Raw genomic sequence first — 20,077 nt, forward strand, 5'->3', positions numbered from 1 at the left:
CGCGGGGCGCGGCGCGGCCCTGACAGCCTTGGGGGGGCTCTCCTGCAGGGCGAGGTTCCTCGCCGGTTGCCCTTGAGGAGAAGAGCGGAGGTGCCCCCTGGAGCCGGGCTGCCCCTTGCAGAGCCGTGTGGGAGGAAAGCGGGGCTCCCAGGGGGTCTTTCCCTCAGCCCCCGGTGAAGAGGTGTGGGGCGACCCCAGCCCCCGCTGGAGCTGGCTTATCTGCTCACACGCTCCTTAGCAATGAGGGGGTTTATTAATTGCTTGTGTTAATTAGCTATCTGTCTAGAACACCTGGGGTAGCAGCCCTGCGATGCTGAACCAGGTGAGGGTGGGGACAGAGTCAAGCGCTGCGTGTGGCACCGGACGCCTGGAGGAGGCCTGCACCTATGTGCTAGGTCAGCCCGAGCAAAGGTCTTGTGGTCGGATCGGGCAGGAACTTCCCCTAAAATTATTTGCCTGTGCTGCTGATACAAATGTGAATTAGCTAGGTTGTGGCTTGCAGCCTCTTGCTTCCTCCCTGGAAAACCTGCCGAGGCAGAATGTAGCACTAAACTGTGTTTGTTCTAAGGCTTAAAATGGGCTCTCATCCAACGGCTCTTCTAGATGCTTTTCCACTTCCATTCTTCCCTGGGTTATGTTTTTGGATTCAGTGAAGCTGCAGGAAACACAGCCTGTGTTTATTGTTCAGTGCAGTTGACTTCTCTCCCCACTAGGAAATGACTTGCTTTTGATCTCATCTCCCCCATAAGCTGTGTGATTCCATGATCTGTTTTCTACTTGCTTTAGTATGACAAAGCTGCTGTCAAGTTTTAGCCTTAGGCTGCTAAAATCTGAGCCTGGAACTTTCCCAGATACATGAGTCTGGATGGCTTCTGCGGCTCGGAAGTCTTAGGTGTTATAGGTTTCTAACTGCATGCGGGCTCGCGTAGTGTCTTGTTGGGCAACATTTGCTTGATTGCTATCAGATCTGTAGCTACTGGTTTTTTCCTATACTAAAAGCTGTACTTGTCCCCGTGAGTTTTGCTTGGAGGGACAATCTCTAATCTGAAGAGATGCCACCAAACTGCCTGCTTCCATATTTTCCCTGTCAGAAGGGAGGCATCGCTTCTCTTATGTAGAAGTGCCCTGTTACTGACATCTAGTGACAAAGATACCTGGCGTTCTTTGGGCTGCAAAGTGGCCATGTTCCAGGGAGAGCATTTGAGATACCTTTGAGGGGTGTTATGGTCAGCTTCCTCCTCCTCCTGAGAGAGCACAGTTATGGCCTTTGAAGAGTTGAGTCTTGAGGCTGTAAAGGGCTACATGTTGAGTTCTTTGAAGCACAGATGACTGGAAATGCACTCTGCTTTGATAGGTTGAGTGTGTGTGTGTGTGTGATGAAATGGGAACAATCATTAAGACAAAATGGGCTTTGTAAAGAAACTTCCTGTGATCCTAGTTAAACTTTTCTTGTCTCATCCCTGCATCAAGAAATGATAAAGCCAAGGCTGTCTCTTGCGCTGGTTTTCTAAGCTTGTACTACTAAAGACCATTAGAGTATTTAAAGGCTGTTCTTGGGGTTAACTGGAGGACGGATGGAAGTACAGCCTGGGGTGCCAAAATATGATTGGTCTGTACGGCAGAGTCAGCTTCTCTCCTTTAGTGAATGACCTACAGAGTCAAAAGTTGCTAGCAAGCCATATATTATTTTGATCTCAGCAGGAGGTTGGCAGCTCAGCTAAAAGCTTGCAGGCTGAGGCACAGAATGTGAAATGCAGTTATCTACTCTACAGTAATAGCAAGAGAAACACTGGCAAGCCAGGGCACCTAGACCATTACCGGTCTGCAGAATAGAAGCTCTTACTCAAACTGCAGTCCATATCTCTAACCTCTTCTGTTAGAAGATGAATAGAATGCAAGTCGCAGTTCAGGTTTCTAGCTCACAAGTGAAAAGCAAGTAGAAGTTGCTTCAGACTGACATTAAAACTGCCTTGGAAGAACTGGTAGAAATGGAAGAAGGTATTGGGGCTGTTCAGATAAGGTTGTACTCAAAATAAGGTGGAGTGGTGTGTTGAACACTGTTCCTGTGATGTTTTACCAGAGTATGGGAGCTTCTGGTGTTTCCCCATGTCAGTATTTATCTCTTGTTACTCTTCAGACTGGCTGTGTCCAGTATGGCATGCAGTAGGCTCTAGGAGGAGAGCCTGGTACGAGTTGAACGTGCTTCTCTTCCTGCCAACTGGTTATGGGGATTTATGGGATTGGGTTTAAAATAGGAATGTTTTCTCTGAAACTGATGGCTTTATCTCAGTAGCTCTTTAGCTCACGGTGTACCTCTTAATTTAATTATGCAGCCTGTCTTCCTCAGTATGAAGCGATTGCAGCTTATTTAAAACCAAGCACAGCCCATGGCCTCCTGGAAAGTGGCTAATGCAGCCCTCTAAGCAAAGCTTAGATGCTCGGATTAGCTGGTGGGGTGATGACATCGTTGTAAGCTCTAAGCCTTTTGGTTTGATAATGGCTAGCGCTAGCCTGAAAAGACTGGTTTTCTGAATAACTCCAGCTTGCCAGAGCAGCCTGACTAATCCCCCTCCTGCTTCAACTGTTGTCACTTGTCCAAGATCACACTGACTTCTGGAATGCAGAAATTGTTACAGTTGGTGATTTACCCTCAGCCCTCTGGGTGAAAGCTGCAGTACTTCTCCTGGTTTCTGACTGGATGAGAACTCTAGCAGCTAATGTACCTTGAACTGCTTAGTTAGATAAGCTCATTAATGCACAGAAGTCTTACTGTTAAGTCAGAACCCAAACTTTCTTTTAATAGACTACTAAATGGGTTGGTTGCTTTACACCAGCTTATTAACTGACTTGTGGTTGCTGTTTCCTAGATGTGCTGTGTAGACTAGAGAAATAAGCATTCCTGTTTTCATTCAAACTAAGTGATGTCTGTGCTTTGAGCTCCTTAATGGGAGTAACAAAGCCCAGAGTAGCTGGGTCTTGGGCTCTCTACTGATCATCTTGTGTTTGTTCATATGCTGTACTTAATGGCACAGGACGCTCGATGAAGCTAACCGCTGGTCTCACGCTGGGACTCTGACCAAAATGGCTTTGCAGATGAGCAGGAGACCCCTCAGTTCTGCTGATCAAGCCTTGGTGGCTTGCTCTGTCAGTGGCTGAGTTGAAGGTAGCAGGCAGACTGCGTTGCATGCTTTCTTTTGCTACCTGTAGTGCTAGGCTTTTTCTGGAGAGGCATCTCTGTAGGGAGAATAGCATCTGCACAGTTGGCTCAGTAAAATACAGCTGATCCCAAAGGTGCATTCTAAAATGAATGGAGAAATGCACTCAGTGCTATTGGGATGCTACCAGTGCTCGCCAAATCCTGAGGCTGTTGGTGCTTGGATGGTGGTGTGAAACTGTAGTTGTATTGCTAGGGGTAGCATAAGAACTGTCGCTGCTGTCAGGCTGCTTCTGAGCGTTTATTCTTGAACTGCACTGTTACCACTGCACCTCTGAAGAGACAACGTAGAGGATTTGCTGAGCAGACGTGCCCTGATAGTGGCCAGGCCTGGGTCAAGGCTTCAGGAGCTTCTGCCTGCACTGAACTTCAAGAAACTGGTGTGGGAGGACAGAGACAACTGCATTTGCTCTTTCCTGAGGCAGAAATACTAATATATGCCCAAAGTTTATGGTGGCTTTGGTACTGATAGGCTGTAGGCACATTACTAATGACCTGTTCCCTCCAGACAGTACCTCATTCTTCTACAGCTAGAACAAGTGTCTCTTGCCTGGATGTGAAGCTGCAGTTACTGCAACCATGTTGCCTCGTACCACTGCACAAAACCGACTAACAATTCACTATTTTTCCTAAGCAATGGATTTGAGCAAGCCAACTTTTTAAAATTTTTTTGTTTTCATCTGTGCAAATACAGTTACAAAAGGCAGACAACTGTGTTCTGAAGTTTGTGGTATAGGTTGAAGCTAGCACTGTTCCTGCTGGTGCAGGGAAGGATTAATGTTCTATGTGGTGTCACCTGAAAACTTCAGGTTATGGGACAAATGTATTGGAAAAAATCACGTTTGAATGTTTGTATGTCTGGGATTTAGGCTAGAGTTCAGCTTTGTCTTTCATACCCTAATGAAGAGATGACTATGGTACTACAGTGGTGTCTTGTTACTGGTGTGATGCTACAGCTTCTCAGGTAGAGAGACCATGGGAGGCTAATGCACTGTACAAAGACTGGAGAATTGTGCTGTTTGCTGTGGTGTTTCTGGAGGAGTCACTGCAGATACAAAACACTGCAGAGGGAACAAACTATGCTTGCTTAGTCCATTCCTTACATCTGCCTTGTTCAGTCTAAGAAAGCTCTGTGCTGTATGTTGTTCATTTTTTCTACAGCTATTCTAGGTCAGAATCCACAAAGAAGCAATGGAAGTGGAAGGCTGGGCTCTTACATGCTACAGGAGGGAGCTGCTGCATTTAGCAAGTGGAGATTCAGGTTTAGTGCATCATCTCACTAGGTAACTCCCAGTTCAGCTGCTTGTTGCATCCCAGAGTGCATGAAGCTACTGACAGCCCAGTGACAGGATCCTGCTGTCCAAGCCTGTGCTCCTGACTGCACCCACCCATTCCAAGCGTGTGGCACAATGTAGGGCAAAGTCTGATGGCTTTTGGAGAACCACCTGTCTTTAGGTTAGACCCAATAAAAAGAGCATTTTCCTTCTATGATAGAATCAGTGGGGAAAAAGCAGGTCTTGAGCTACTGTGCTTTATTGCGTCTTTATCTTTCTCTGGACTCCCTTGGTTATGGTCTGCAGTTAACCTGCTGCAGACTGGCTTTGGGGGCTTTCATCTAAGGTATGGTGATGGTTTGAGAGATGCACATTCTCTGCACAGTGTGACCAGTGACATGATTTGAGGTGAGTATGCTTGATTCTTTTAAGAAGATGCACGTTACCGTGTTGGACATTGTAGGTCCAGCTAATCCTACCGCTTTTCGGTTATGTAACTACTGAAATGCATTCAAATCCACATCCCAGCATTTCATTTTTATATGTGCTTGTTTTTTTGTAGCTGGGTGTCTTAATGTTGTAACTTTGCCACAGTTGCTATAAAGGTGTATCTTAATGCTCTCATTTTCACTGAAGTGAAAAGGCATTCTGGAAAGGCATTTCCACATAGCCTTAACTCCTAGTGGGTTTATAAGCATGTGTAAGTATGTGGTCTGTCTATGATGCTCTTCATCATCCTTTTCCTTTCTATTTAAGAGTATATGGGAGTGTGTGTACTTGGCAGCAGAGTAGAAAGCATACTGGCCTTGGGTTATTTGTAGAAGCCACATTCTGATGTTAGATCTCACTCCTAACCCAGTAGCTAGCTGCTTGAAGAATGCAGAGTGTATTGGGAGAGGACTGTTGTTCCTAAATTAGGGTGATTAGTCACCAACTGGTGTGACTTCAGCATACATATGGATCTTCTCTGTACCTTAACTAGAATAAATCCATTCATGCTATAACTAAAAAACAGAGCTGTAGCTAGCGGTGTGGAGCAGGTCACCATATGTTCAAGCCAGTGAAACAGAAGGAGCGGAGCTGCAAGGCTCTGAAAATGCAGCTGATGGACCATGAACCCAAAGACTTCAGCTAGAGTTATCTTGGTTTCCAGGCGCTTAATGATAAACAGTTGAAGTGATGGGCTTTGGTCTTAAACTGTGTCTTGCAATGAGCTATTAGCTCCCTAGAAAAGGCTGACTGTGGAGAGGAGCAGAATGAGTCATTGGAAGCTGATTGAGCAATGCTGGGAAGCTTTCTGAGTCATGTCGCTTATGCACAGCGAGCAGAGGAACCCATCTCCCGTGGTGGATTTCTTATTCTGGGGCTTTCTGATTCTAGCAGCCGTGAGTCACTGAATGTCAGTCTCAAATTAATTTGAGCCCTGTTCCCTGCAGTTCTTAACCATTGCAAGCACTAGGACCTTTCCTTTTCAAAGCTGATCTGAAAAGAAAACTATACATTACTTTAAAATGTGTGGAATATCATACAAAGTCTAAACTGCTAAAAACCTCATTCTAGTTGCAGTGTAACCTTGAGATAGTTGAAATGAGTATCTGTGCAACTTCTACTGAAACACAAATGAGGATCAAAACAAAGCAGGCTTATTTTCACTGCTGCCACTTCAAGGAGAGCCATTGTCATCTTAAAGAGCCATTCTTCTTGCTAAGCTTTAAGCAACTTTCTTTTGCATGCTGCCCTTTGTATAGCTTTCCTCTCATCTGTTCATATATCTCTGGGCTAGTTATTCTACTGCTTGAGTTTCCAGCTGTGTGGACATGCTCCCATTAGCTGATGGAAGTAACTCTGTAGTGGGGAGGGAGTACTGTCACTCTGATCTTGTATCTGGGAGGGATGTAATGCAAGGCTTGAGCAGAATACTGGAATATTGCCAGTGTTCCCTGAACTTCTGTCATGGGCAAGCTTGGTGAAGACCCCCTGAGAGAATGGCGCTGCACCAGACTGGACTAGCTGCAAGCTGTGTCAATGCTGTTGTGCTGTCTATGCTTGTGACGCTGGGAACTCTTCAAGATGCTGGACTGCAGAAGTTGAACAGAGCAAGGAAGATTTGCCTGTAATTGTGTTAAATACCTTGTGCGCTTGAGGCCTCTTTGGTCCCTGATGTTATTAGATGGGAGCACAGCAAGAGGTTTATGCTGCATATGTCCTTCAACTGCTGCAGAGACCTGACAGATAGTTGGTACAGTTGGGTTAGTCATCTGAAACTGTTTCCTTGTATTCACTGTCCTTAGCCCACGTGACTTTGCTTCGTACCTGGAAACGCTTTACCAGTTGTCTGACACAAATCAAGTTAGGTAAATTGCACTTAAATGTGAATTCAGGTTTAATCTGTAGAGCTGTAGGATTGTGGGGGTTTCTTCAGGCTTGAGGATGATCGAAACTGGTATGGAGGCAAGCTGCTATTATATGTGAAATAACACTGGTGCGTTATCTTTTGGGTATGTTTATGCTGGTAGGCTGCCATTATAAAACAAACTGGCAGAATGGGCCTGATCCTGTGGCTAAATCTGTAGTAAGTGAAACTGCCACCTCAGGTGTTAACCCAGGTGTTCAAACAACACTGGGCCAGTCCCTTTCTGACTTTGAGCAATAGCGAGTTGCTGATGCATCAGCTGTTTGGTGGCAAATCTCTCTGCATGCTCCTATTTTGTCACAAATGAGGATTTGCAATAAGAGCAATCCTGGTCAGTAGTCATGGTGTGGAGAGTGTGCATGTATGTAGACAGGAGGGTATTCAGAGCTGTAAGGGCAAAGGAAGTCAAAAATGGCGTAGAGGTGCAGTGATGGGACTATAAAATTGCACACTAAATTCAAGGTACATAAATGTACATGTGCATATAGCAAGTAGGTGGATTAAGGAGCAAAGGCAATTCTAGCTTCACCTGTAATGTGGTTAATCACCTTGAAGACCGAATTCAGTGTGATCTTAGAGTTAGGAGAGATGATGAAATTATTAGCTTCTTGCTGAGTGGTGGTTTAAAAATGTAAGTCAACTGTCAAGAACCACTAGTAAAAGATCAAAGCAGGATATGTACGATTGTCATATTGTCTGTATCGTGGTTTGCTTACATCTTGAATAACTTGTGCAGTTTTGTGCTTGCTTCCAGAAGGAAAATGTTTAGAGGTAGTCACTGAGAAGGACCAAAGCATAAAGCAATTTCCTTGTGAAGAGCAACTGAGTAAGGTGGGAATACCTTATTCTGGGAAAGGGGCAATGAAGGCAGTGGAGATCTGCAAAATCCTGAGTGGCCTGGAGATAGAGTATGGGGGCTAGTTCTTAGTTGCTTCTTCCTGCATTTGAACTGGAGGCCATTAAACAAAACTGTGGGAAGGAAGAAGAAGCAGGCTTAAAACAAAAAGGAGGGTGTTCTATACAGTGGTTATAAAACTGTAGACTTTTTTTTTTTTGCCATGGGATGCTGCTGACGCAGAGATTTGAGAGGAAACTGGGCAAATGCTCTAAAGAGATCCATTGAGAGTTCTAAAATAAACAAGCCATTGCAGGGGGATTTGCTGGGGAACGTTTTCTTGACCTGTCCTTACTGTTATCTGACTGTCCTTTCATTGCTGACATCGGAGACAAGGCACTAAGCTAACAGATGTGCAGTATGAACCAATGTGGCTCTTAAATGTACAGATGAAGCTGGTTAGGTTAGGAGCTAACTGTGCGTGGAAAGTTTGAAGCCTGAACTCTGTTCCCAGTATATTTGTATAAGGAAGAAAAGGAAGAAGCCTAACACTTCTTTGCATTGTCGAAGAATTTTTGAAATACTAAAACCACTTTAATCATGCTGTATCTACTCTCCATCTAATGTGTTTTTACTAAGATATAAGATAAGCAAGTAGTTGACTCTGCTGCCTAATACTGTGATGCAATTAAAAATTATATTTTTGCCTGTAACTTAAGGGAAGCTGTTACAGAATATGTTCTAACCTAACATTTGAGAACACATAGGCTCATTATCTCAATCAATATTAAAAGTTTGTAGATCTTAAGAGAAGGCTTTTAATTTCTAACACTAAGCTTGATCAGTAGTCTACATGTCTTATAGTAATGTAGTAAATATTCAAATCAAGGCTTTTTCAGAAAGCGATTGGATTGTCACGCTAGCAAGAGGCTTTGTCTTGTATATGCTGTGGGTCTGATCCTGTTGCTCATCAAAGCAGATGTTTCCTTTATGCTAAAAATAGTGAAACAAATACCTTAAGCAGCATTAAAACCCAAGAGGGAGATTTTTTTTTTAAGACTATGATGTGCTTTCTAGGAATCTTCTGGAAAGGGTTTGTAGGATTCATATGATCCAGCTTTGACCAGTTGCATAAGCTTCCAGGAAACTATTCTATGCAATGGTAAGTCTCAAAGACAATGCAGGAACTCTTCTTCACCTTTGGTAGCAATAATCCATATCTGAATGTGGAAGCCAGCACTGCAGCAGTCTGAAAAGACATCCTTGTCTCTTACCTGGAATGAAAAAGTACTAATTGGGAAAGAATGTCCTCAGGTGGGCAACAAGTTGCCTTTATTATCATAATGGTGTTCTCTTTTTTTTTTTTTTTTAAAATCATTTGGCCTGAGCAAATGACCATTCAAATGCTTGCTGAATTACAACTTCAGCATCTGCCAGACTTGTTGGGCAACTGTATTCAAATAGATGTTCTCCATGTTTTAGATTCTAGCCCTGCATGTTGTTACCTTTAGTGGCCTCCATTATGCATGTTGGGGCCATGTGTGTTTCATGTAAGTAGCCATGAATCTGTGGTACAACCATTTCCTCAAATTTGAAAACCTGGTTTGGTTCTGTTGACCAACAGCATTGTCTCTGTCTTCTGGCGTGGGGATGCTGGCCTTGCTGCCAGCTACACCGTGTAGCCTCTGTCCCCCTAGTGAGCAGCTACAGACAGCACTTCCCTCTCTGGAACTGCATGGGAATCTCAGACTGTGTGCTGCCTCTGTCTTAATAGGTTTGGTTACAGGGTCTTACTCTGGAAGTAAATGAAATACTTGTATCCTGAAGTTACAAAGTGTTACTAATGGGAATGGAAGAAAAATATATTTGAAAACCTTTTCTATGCTAGATGGAGCCTCAGACATCAAAAAAATGTTGCTGGCAGTGCCACATGAAGCCACTGATGAATGGCAGTAGGCAGCCTGTTAATAGCCAGAACCGCTCAACCAGCAGAATGTAGGAGTAAAAGCCAGGAAGCTCACTGTTGAGCTTTGAAAACTGCTCGTCTGTCTGTTTCTTGCTATTTTGACTTAACAACTGACTTTTTGATTTTTTTTTTATTTTTTTTCCTTTTAATGAGCAGAAGCAGCCATCTGGTAGCTGAAGACCCACAGCAGAGAAGTGTGTATAATGTTACTCTCTGAGGACTCATTAGGTGCAACTAAAAATGTTGGTGTAAAGGCTCATGAAATTTAAAGTTTCATTTTTGTCTTTTTGAAAGTAAAAGTAGTGGCTGCACTATAAATCTTGTTTTAGCACAGAACACATCTGCAGTAGTTCCTTCAAATAGGCAGCTGCTTTAGATTCTTGAACATAAGTTCTAGAGGATACATTACTCTTAATACTCCAGGCTTCTACCCTGGAAGTCCTTTTGTCCCTCTGTGTGTATTTTGTATTCATTTTTTCCTGACCTTTGAGATGATCTGAGGCCAGGTCATTTTAAGTTAATCTTTGTTGTGTTCCTGAACAAACACATATCACTTCACTGTCAGCATCCGTCTCTAGACTAGCCTCTCCCTATCTTTCCACCCACCCCAGACGAGTGGGTGTAGGCTAACCCACAGTGTGGAGATGGTTGGTTATCTAATGCTCAGCAGTGCCAAAACTGAGAAATATTTATGTGATCATCCCAAGACCTAGTCATGAGGCTTGTCCTGTCATATTTGTAGTGTTCTTCCCTGGGCTAAGCCAACCAAGCAGTTGCTAGAGTGGGTATTAGGACTTAAGCTGAAGTGAATAGGAATGCATATGACTACAGGAATGGGATCTGGTAAAGTAGCTCTGTATTTAAAAAAAAAACCAAAAAATAAAATCAAACTGTCTTCTGCCTTAGTAATGTCTACCAGCTTTGTAGTTCTCTTCAAAACAATCTTCCTTTGAAGAAAGAGATTGGCGGTTTAAGAGGGTAACTTCTGAGGCACTAGCCCCCAGCTGAAGTGGCTCATGGTTGAGATCTCCCACTCCAGTGGTGCCTTGTGGCCAGGCTGCTCCCAGTTTGGACTCTGAAGTGTTACTTGGTGCTGCTGCTAGGGATCAGCAAAGGCTGTGGAGTTGCTACATAAAAATTATTTTTTTGAACAAGCACTCCAGATGCCTAAGGTCAAGAAGCTTAGCTTAAGTAACTAGGATAACCCCATTCCTCTGATCACCTCTTATGCTGTAGTCGTACATCTCAAATACAAGATGCTAGAAATTAGGTCTGAGGACTCTCACTGAAGACACTAACTCCAGGCTGTGAAAGCAGTTAAAACATAACTGTATATAGACTCCACATGTGTTGTAGCAGTTCCCCATCACCCTTTGCTCTATTAAACCAGTGAGCTGCTTTTGGTCTCACAGCTGCACTGTTGCTGGTACGTGGATAAGAAATACTCTGAATGAGCTGTTGTCTAAAAAGCTTACCTGACAAATGACAATTTCTGGTTATTTATATCTAGTTATTAATGCAGCCTGTACTACTACACAGCTATATGATCCCAAGTAGATCTGTGAATTTTGTCAAGATGGTGCTTAAATAATCCTTACCTGCAAACATAATGGTTAGAAAGGTTGAATTGTTGGACCAACTAGATCAGTGGTTGCTGCTGTGTAATCATTAGCTCTTTAAGTTCAGCAGTCTTTCTAGGCTTTTGTAAAAGCAGTAGTAAGTCAAGGTGTACTTGTCAAACACTTGTGCAAAAAGCCTAAGAACTGAATCTGATTTGCATCTTGGTCAGTGGGAAGATAGATACTTTAAAGTAGAAATAAAGGATCTTGGATTTGCTTGTACTTCTAAGCCTGTGGGTTTTCTCGCTTTTAGGGGATAGACCAGATATTACTAATACTTGAGGCTTGATCCATCCATACTGATGAATGGAATGAAAAGTAAGCCTGCATCTATTTCAGTGCTAGTTTTAATCTTCAGTCCCTGGCTACAAATTGCAGTCACGTGCAGAGCCTCATGTGTGTTAGGATGCACGGTGGGCTTCCTTGTTGAGTCCTTGTTATCATGTGCCCCAGAGGGGCAGTTCTACAGCAAACATGAGGGAACGCTGATCTGGAGAGGCTGGCCTGTAGTTAAGGGCGTAGGTCATGGTATATACAGTCTGCACTGTGCATTGGGAATGCACACTTTTCTATATAGAAATCCCAGCAGATCAAAACGTGTAATCTGTAACTGCAGCAGTAAGGCTACTTCCTTCCTCTTCAGAGTAAAATGCTATTTCTAATAGTCCTTTATGAGTAAGGAGCTCTGTACTCTCCTCTCCAGAATGAGGTAGACAGTTGCTTCCAGCATCTGAGCTGCTCCTGAGTTGCTAGTTGCCCTCCTGGGCCTCAGCCATGTGCTAGCCTGTCCAGATGTAACAAGGTAAATTAGCTGAAGTAGCCCACACCATCAGACTTTCAGGAATATCTCTGACCGTGCCCTCCACTTGTCCCTCCCTGCAATCTGCTTGAGTTCATTACTCCTGTGGCATCAAGACATGTGCTATCAGGTCCTCACCATGACAGTTATTGTAAGAATTGTCTTCTGGTTGAGGATGTGTGTGACAAAAGGTGTCTCTGCCCTGGCTAATAGCCAGCAGGTGTCAAAGTCTGTGCCTGCAGGACTGCTTGTTGCCATGCAGCATACTGATACATGCCTTCTCTTGCTTCAGGTCTTAAGCAACATGGGAAGAGAAGACTGAAGTTCCATCATGATCGGAGGCTTATTCATCTATAATCACAAAGGAGAGGTTTTAATCTCTCGAGTCTACCGGGATGACATTGGGTAAGTGCTTCTGTTGCATCCCTGGTCTTTGCATTTCTGTCTCATTTTGGTGCAGACAACAACCCAGAGCTGCTTTATTCTGCATTAGCTGTGCATGCATGTAAGACTGCAACTCAACTTGCTGCTCTAGGCTTAGTTCAGGGGGAAAAAAAGAAGTGTTAAGCCCTGGTCACCTACAGATGGTTGTAAAGGATGGCCTGCAGGCAAACCTGGGACTTTCTTTTGGACAGTAGGGAGCTGGCTGTTACTGCAAATGCTTCAGCAACATGTCCTGCCACTGTGGGACTCTGCCAGCCTCCTCACTGTAATCGTTAAAACTCTATGGGAGCAGTAATGTGGGAACTGTCTGCCATGCACTATAACCAGGGCTCTGAATTAGTTTCAAACACAGATGTCTAGCATCAAGTACAGGCATGCAGAAGACTGTCTGTGGTCTTGGAAAGTTATGTCTGCAGGCAGTCTTGTAGTAACCACAGCTGTACACTTAAAGTTGGCATTCTGTCCCCCAACTTTCTATGGCAGCCTTGCATGTGAAAAGCTTACATTCATTGGATAATTAAAGTTGTGGGAAGCACCGAAAAGTATCAGTAGATTGTAGGTGTCTTGTTGCACTTCTTGTTGCATACAAGTATTACGATGTTCACTTAGACTGGATCTGTACAATCCTTAGGCTGCTAGCTCCCAGAAGGGACCTTACTAAAAATTTGGTGTCTCATAGGCAGTGGATATAGTGCTATGAGGAACCCGATATCAAGTGGTGATGATGCTTGGACTGAAAAACTTAAGTGGCTTTCTTGCACAACACTACTCTTCCTAGTGGTTTTTCATTAGTGTTAGCTAATGGAAGCAGGGCTGTGGTAGGTGTTAATTCAAATTCCAAAGAGAGACATCCTTCTGGCCAGTTCAGGAAAAAAATAGTCTGTACCAAGTCTCCACAGTGAATAGTGGTAGGATGTGCTGTGAAATGACGTGTTGCCTTGAATTATAAAAAAACTGTCAAGCCAGTCTGCCTTTAGACTGCTCTAGTCTGAAGAGTGTGTCCTTTCTGGTTATGGATTGTCTAGTGGAGGTTAGAAGTTGAGGTAGAACTAGTAACTAGTCAAGGCTTGCACTGTTTCATTGGTGGAGTAGCAGTCAACGCAGTGCCTGTAATAATGCTTCACCTTATGAGCTTTAAATCTCTTGGCTTGTTCTAAGTCAACTAAGGCAAAGTAGCTGTTCTAAGGTTGACTTAAGTTATTCCAGGACTTCCGCACGGAGCTGAGCCAAGGAAGCATTGCATTTCTGAAGCAGAAAACTGCTGGCTACAAAGTTTTGCCTCTCCTCTGCCATGCTAACTCATTTCAGTCTTGAATATTTCTTAGCTGAAGCTCTTCAGAGCAATTCATATGCCAGATCTGACTTTGTAAAGTTCCCCTAATGAATAGGTGTCACAGTGACTGAGCCAAGCCAGTCTGGATTATAGATAAATTTTGAGACTATGTTGTGGGGGGGTAGGGACATTTACTGCAGTTTCTGGCAAAAATATTCTTTTTGAGGCTTGCAAACTTAAAGCACTTAAAGATGGGATTGTGCTTGAACTGATGTCTATTCAAGAAGGCCTTTTAATTTAAAGGGCATTCTGGCTGCGGAGATGTAAACTAGGGAGTGTAGTTATTTTTAATGTAGTGATTTTATATAGCTTTTTATCTTGGCTCATTCCTCTTGTAAAGTGAGTGACTTGTGTTCAGTACATGGTAAAGTACTTCCTGCCGGCTGGCCAGGCAAAACTAGAAAATGGGTTTTCCTGCCTAATCCTATCTTGACTTTTTTATTTGACAAAAGGTGCCAAAAAGATTCAAGTGTTTTCTTTGGGACTTCATGAGTCAGTGTTCACTTGAGTGAAATCCTCCATTCAGTTCCTGTGAAAGTGTTGGTCTTGTGACTTAGGTGGAGCTGGTGCTGGCTGTTAACCAAGCTTGCTCCCCAAGGTGTTCGATTCCTTCTGAAACAGGCCTTCAAACCTGGTTTGGAATTTTTTAGATGTGTAACCTTATAAAACAAGTTGTCTTAAAATTAGGCTATGTCTTATGTTGTAGTGTAATGGAGTAACTGAGAATCTTCAGCAGGCAAGTGGAGTTGGATGTCCCCCCTTTCCTATTCTGAACACTAGCATCAATACCAGGTCTGCTTAAAAGCTCTCAGTATCCTAACCTTCAGAGGGAGGTAGAGAAAGGAACAGCCATGATAACCGTAGTTTGTACTCAACTCTATAGGAGTTCTATCTCTAACCAACGAACCAAGTGATAGATTTCTAGAACACTATATGGTTTTTCATTCCTAAATGATAGAACTGAAGTGCTGAGGGCTGAGCCCATCAGCATGTTGGGAGGTAGGTTGAAGGGGAAATCTGCATAGCTGCTGCCTGTCATCATGTGGGCTCTGAGCCAATTGACGCTTAAGACTCTTGGCACTTGCCTTTGGCATTCTGAAGCCTCAACGTATGTGTTGGGAGAGATTAAAGGTTATCTGTGGTTATGAGAACCCCTCCCATTGCACAGTTTAAGGGTCTAAATAAGAAGGTACTAGCTCAAATGCTAATGAGCAAAGTGGTGATCAGTGAAGAAACCTGTCCTTTGACTTTGTTAAATGCAGAAGTACCACAACACTTGGACTTTCTTTGCTTGCAACTTAGAATGGCTTTAGTGCATGTAGTGCATCTGTCCATACAGCAGCTAGCTGCATGCATAAGCAGCCTCCTAAAAAAAAAGGCAAAGCACAATGCATTTCATTCAGGATGCCATAGAGGGCTCTACTGTGATCTTCAAGTGCCTTGTTCTTCAGTGACATAGTCATTGGGAGAACCTACCTGCATTTAAGAATGTAGCTATTTAATAAAAATAAACTATTTGAAACTAAGCACCTTACATGACAAACTGCATGCACTTTAAGCGTAATAGGCATTTGGTTTCTGAGCTTCTAATACATCACTTCGGCTTCATGGCTCTTGATCCTTAAGGAAAAAAGTGCAAGCTGGATAGAGTAGTGTCTGAACCTGCAGGATGTGCCTTATCTCTCCAGATGTGCTCCAGCTCTATCAAACTTGCTGCATTTCCTGTTGGCTGGACCCAGCCAGAAAGCATCAACCCAAACAGCTTCAAATGAGAATACTGTCATGGAAATGCCCACTCAGACTTGCAGCCCTGTTCTGTGGCAGGCTGGGAAGAAGATACCTTATAGGCTCTGGATAGAGGCTTTGGGGTTTTTGCCTTCCAAGGCCTGCTACATGTATTAGCAGAGCAGACTGGGTATCACTGATGTGATACGGATGCAGCTCATCTCGACTAAATGTCCAGTTAGCCCTAAAATTCAGCCAACTACAAGTCTGTCCACACTGGCAGCCTGACCATGGTATGTCAGTGTTGTGCCTTGCGAGGGCTTCATTGCTACCACAGCTTGTTACTTGTCCATCCGATGCCACCTTGGCCTTTTGTGCCGAGGAGCAGGGGGAGGGGGTGCTGTTTGGTCTCTCCTTATCTCTTTGGATTCATTGTGCCTTGTGTGTGTGTTTCTAACCCTTTCTCTTGTTGCTGTCACTCCTCCTTTCTCCGCTGGCGCCATTTCTGTCCATCCCATCTCATTGGCTGCTGTAGCAATAGGTAAGAGACGCGTGGTAGGCCATGACTGGCACTGCACAGTGGGCAACTGGTGTGCTAGAAAGCTTCACTGACCTGAGGCTTCTCCTCTAGCCTGCACCAGTCTGGTTGCAGATTCTGGTACTAGTTCTAGCGGGTTAGAACTTGAGGCTGGGAGGGCTAATGCTCCAGAACAAGCTGAACTTTCCTTGCAAGGCTTACTGGAGGGGAGGAATGGGGCTTTTGGATATTGTTATAGTAGATAAAATTGCTTTCTTATGGAAAAACTAAGGTAGAAATGAAATATTAATTTAACTCAAACTTGCAAACCTTCTGAGGCAATAAAACCTGAGAAGTGTTTGAAGGCCAGGATTTTGCTTATGGGGGAGCATGTTTACTGATGAAGCTTCTACATATGTACCCAGACCTTCAAGGAGCAAACACCTGCTGTGGTAGCATATGTTCCTTTGAGTATCCTTTGTTTTCAAACATGGAAGTGTCTGCTGGATTGTTGAAAACCCTCAATGCTTACAAGCATTTGTATGCCTGTATCCTTGCTTGCGAGGATATTATTACTGTCTGCTCTCAAACATGGTTCTGCATAATCAATACCATGGCCTTGATGCTGCAGTCAGAAGACGCATTGTTCAACGTAGTCTCTTAAGTGTATGAGTAATAAAGCACAACTAGATGAGTCTTGGCTTGATGTGTAGGCTATTGCTTTAAGTCTTGGTCTTGTCATATAAAGCACTTAGGCTTCATTCCTGTGTTCTTAGGTGAACTTTAACTTAATTGGGGGAGTCTATCCTGATTTGTAGCTACAGGATAAGTAAACTAGTGTGTGGAAGAGCTGGCACCCAGAATGCCACCTGGACATCCCTGTTTACCCAGGAGGGATTTGTTCCCTGTCACTAATATATAGACAGTTTGGATTAAAGATGGCAGCAGCTAGGGGAAGGTTGCACAGCACCTTTTTGGCACTGTGCAGAACATCTTTTCTTTACCATAAATGGTACTGGATCATCCAGTGCACATAATGCAGCCCTACTAGCACATTGCACTGTGGGGACCATAAGTCCATGTGCAAGAGACCTGTTCTGAAGCCTAGCAGGCTTGAGGGGACATGTGGAACTGGAAAGCCAAAAATGTTCCTAATCCTGCTTGGTGCTTTGAGCCTGCCCTCCATGGTGCCTGGGGTATGGAGGCGAGGTGGATCTGAGAACCAAAGCTCCCTTCCATGGTGTACCTGGGAACTGACTTCTGTCAGGTGACCCAGGTAGGTTTTGCTTTTTTTTTTTTTCCCCTCAGTGGTATGTCTGGGAGGGACTGCCATCAACCAAAATCTTGGGGAACTACAGCTTGCTTTGGGGCAAGAGTATGAAGGCCTGGGCATGCAGAGTGACCAAACACCTAGTTACTGTCAAAAACTGGACTCTTCTTTGAGCCATAAGCTGCTACTGTGTTTGTTCCCAGCTATGGCAATCAGTCATGAGTGCTAGCAAAATTAATTGAGGGGAAGGTTCCTTTGCCATCTGACTCTAGATGGAGGTTAGCTTCTCCTTCTGACTATGGTTGCACTGTAGTCCAAAGCTCCTTAGAGACCAGTAGCACTCTGCCTCTCCTTTAGTTTGTGCAGTTTAATGTCTAACTCTGCTCAGAGCCTTCACTTGTCCCTCTTAGAGACATCCACAGGCACCCTTCCTGAGCAAGCTTGGTTTATGTAGTTCAGTGTCTGACTGTAATCACATAAGCAGAACTGTGCAGCCAGCTTGTTTTCATGTGCGTTGTGCTAACTTGTCTTTGGTGATGATCTCGTAGGCGGAATGCCGTCGACGCCTTCCGCGTCAATGTCATCCACGCACGGCAGCAGGTACGCTCGCCTGTCACCAACATCGCCCGCACAAGTTTCTTCCATGTCAAGCGTTCCAACATCTGGCTGGCTGCTGTCACCAAGCAGAATGTCAACGCTGCCATGGTATTCGAGTTTCTTTACAAGATGTGTGACGTGATGACTGCCTACTTCGGGAAGATCAGTGAGGAGAACATAAAGAACAACTTTGTGCTGATCTATGAGCTACTGGATGGTGAGATGTTTCCCTTACTTGTTATAGGATATAGCACTTGGTCATTCTGAAACCCTTAGCTTAGTTTGATGTAGTAATAATACTTGAAGATTTTTAACATGTGTGACTGAGTTCAAAATTACTTGTTCTGCTTTCTAATGCCACCTGTACTATAAGTGTAGATAACATCTCAAGCCCATAGCCTTGTGTTGATTGTGGCTCACTTTGCTGAAGTGTTGGGAGCTGTGCAGTTGTATAAATGAGGCAGCTGGTACTGAGCTCCAGCTTCTGAGTGGATCCTGTGCAGATGCAGGGCTATTGTTATGCTGAGGTATATAAAGAGGGCTGTCATTAGCACCTCTTAAGGCCAGCCATCCCAGCTAGTGCCCAGGTGGCTCTGACACTCTATAGTAGCAGTCACCCCAGGCTGCAGTTGGTTGCCACTCTTGGGTTGCCTCTTGGGGGCAGTTCTGAAACCGAAGGAAATCAATAAAACCCAACCTGCTCTGTCCCAACCCTGGCTCCCCCAGTGATACAGCACCAGATTTCACCATAGATTAATAATACAGTGTCCCTTCAGCTGTTCGTGATATCAGCCTGCCTGTGGAGATTGCCCTTGAGCTGTCCCTGTTTCACATAACATGAACACTTTGTATTAGTTATGCTTCAGTTTGTTTTCCAGACAAGGTACCATGCGTGTGTGTCCTGGGATTCTTAGCCAAGGGTTGCAGTGACTGATGGGTTCTCTGTTTCCTCTGGTCAGATCAAAAGACTGCTGCTTCTCTGCTTTGGTTGGTCACTGCTGTCTCCTAGTACGCATAGTGAGATCAAAACCTGCCAGTGTGATGTTATGCAGTATTCACGTTGGTGATCTTCTCTCCCCTCTATATCTCTTGTGGGTTGTTCCCTTCCTCTGAGGGGAGTGGGTGTTAAGTGCAGTAGCTGTCTGTGGTTAACATCTGTTTCCCTCCCACACTGATCATCCTGCAGTGCCACTACTTTGCTGTTATTTTTTTAGGTTTTGATTTTTATTACATCTTCATATGAAAATCAAAACCTAAAGAAAATGCTGCAAAGATAGATTGTTCTACTGTTGAATAAACCCTCTTGTCCCTTGGATGGTTTTGGAAAAACTCTTCAGTGTACCCTGTGTGCATGGCTAGTTTAGTTGATATTTAGTCCTGAAGTGCAGTTGTATTTAAAAACCAGCAAATTCATCAGTTGGGCAGCTTTCCATCACCCCTGCTCTCCAAAATACTGCACAGGGAAGTCAGTTTAGCAAGGCTGTTTCTTTTTCTCTTGGTAAGGAATGCTCTAGCAACTTATCCAGAAATTTAATGTGTAAGCAGTGTCTGTGTGTGGCGCTGTCCTTATAGGAATGGTTAGTGTGGCTGGCATGTTTATACCTTGCAGCTCTCAACTAACCTTCTTTTACCCTTCTGTAGAAATCCTGGATTTTGGCTATCCTCAGAACTCTGAAACAGGGGCCCTGAAGACCTTCATCACTCAGCAAGGCATCAAGAGTCAGGTAACCAGACGAATGCTGCTCTGCAATTAAAAATTAAATTTTTAAATCAAAATTAATCAAATTTTCTGTAAGCCCTATCAAGAAAGTACGGTCTTAATTGCCAACTAACCATTTGACCTGTGTTGAGTGGAGGTGCCTAGGCAGATTGACAATACCCTGGCAGGGATGTAGCTCAGTGGCATCTCGTTCTAGGTGCCTCTGCGCTTGTGTGACCATGTGTTCCCTGGTGTGTGGTAAGATGCAGGAGGAAGGGCCCTGAGCTAGGATAATGCCAGTCCCTTGCATGTAAATGATTACTGGTGTCAGGCTCTGTTCTGTGTCAGCTCCTGACAGCATAAACAGATCTA

General features: G+C 44.0%; 1 protein-coding gene across 1 annotated transcript in view; it reads left to right on the plus strand.

Annotated features, from left to right (window-relative positions):
• The first annotated feature begins 4,871 nt into the window (after window positions 1-4,871).
• The window catches only part of AP2M1 (adaptor related protein complex 2 subunit mu 1), a 24,686-nt gene continuing 9,480 nt past the window's right edge, over window positions 4,872-20,077 (plus strand). The window contains exons 1-4 of the mRNA XM_009634389.2: window positions 4,872-4,896; window positions 12,413-12,525; window positions 17,958-18,223; window positions 19,648-19,730. Of these exons, the coding sequence (XP_009632684.1) occupies window positions 12,452-12,525; window positions 17,958-18,223; window positions 19,648-19,730 (423 nt within the window). The 5' untranslated portion in view covers window positions 4,872-4,896; window positions 12,413-12,451. The remainder of the gene's footprint in view (window positions 4,897-12,412; window positions 12,526-17,957; window positions 18,224-19,647; window positions 19,731-20,077) is intronic.

This window comes from Egretta garzetta, unplaced genomic scaffold (genome assembly GCF_000687185.1).
Source record: "Egretta garzetta isolate BGI_Z169 unplaced genomic scaffold, ASM68718v1 scaffold172, whole genome shotgun sequence".
Lineage (NCBI taxonomy): Eukaryota > Metazoa > Chordata > Aves > Pelecaniformes > Ardeidae > Egretta > Egretta garzetta.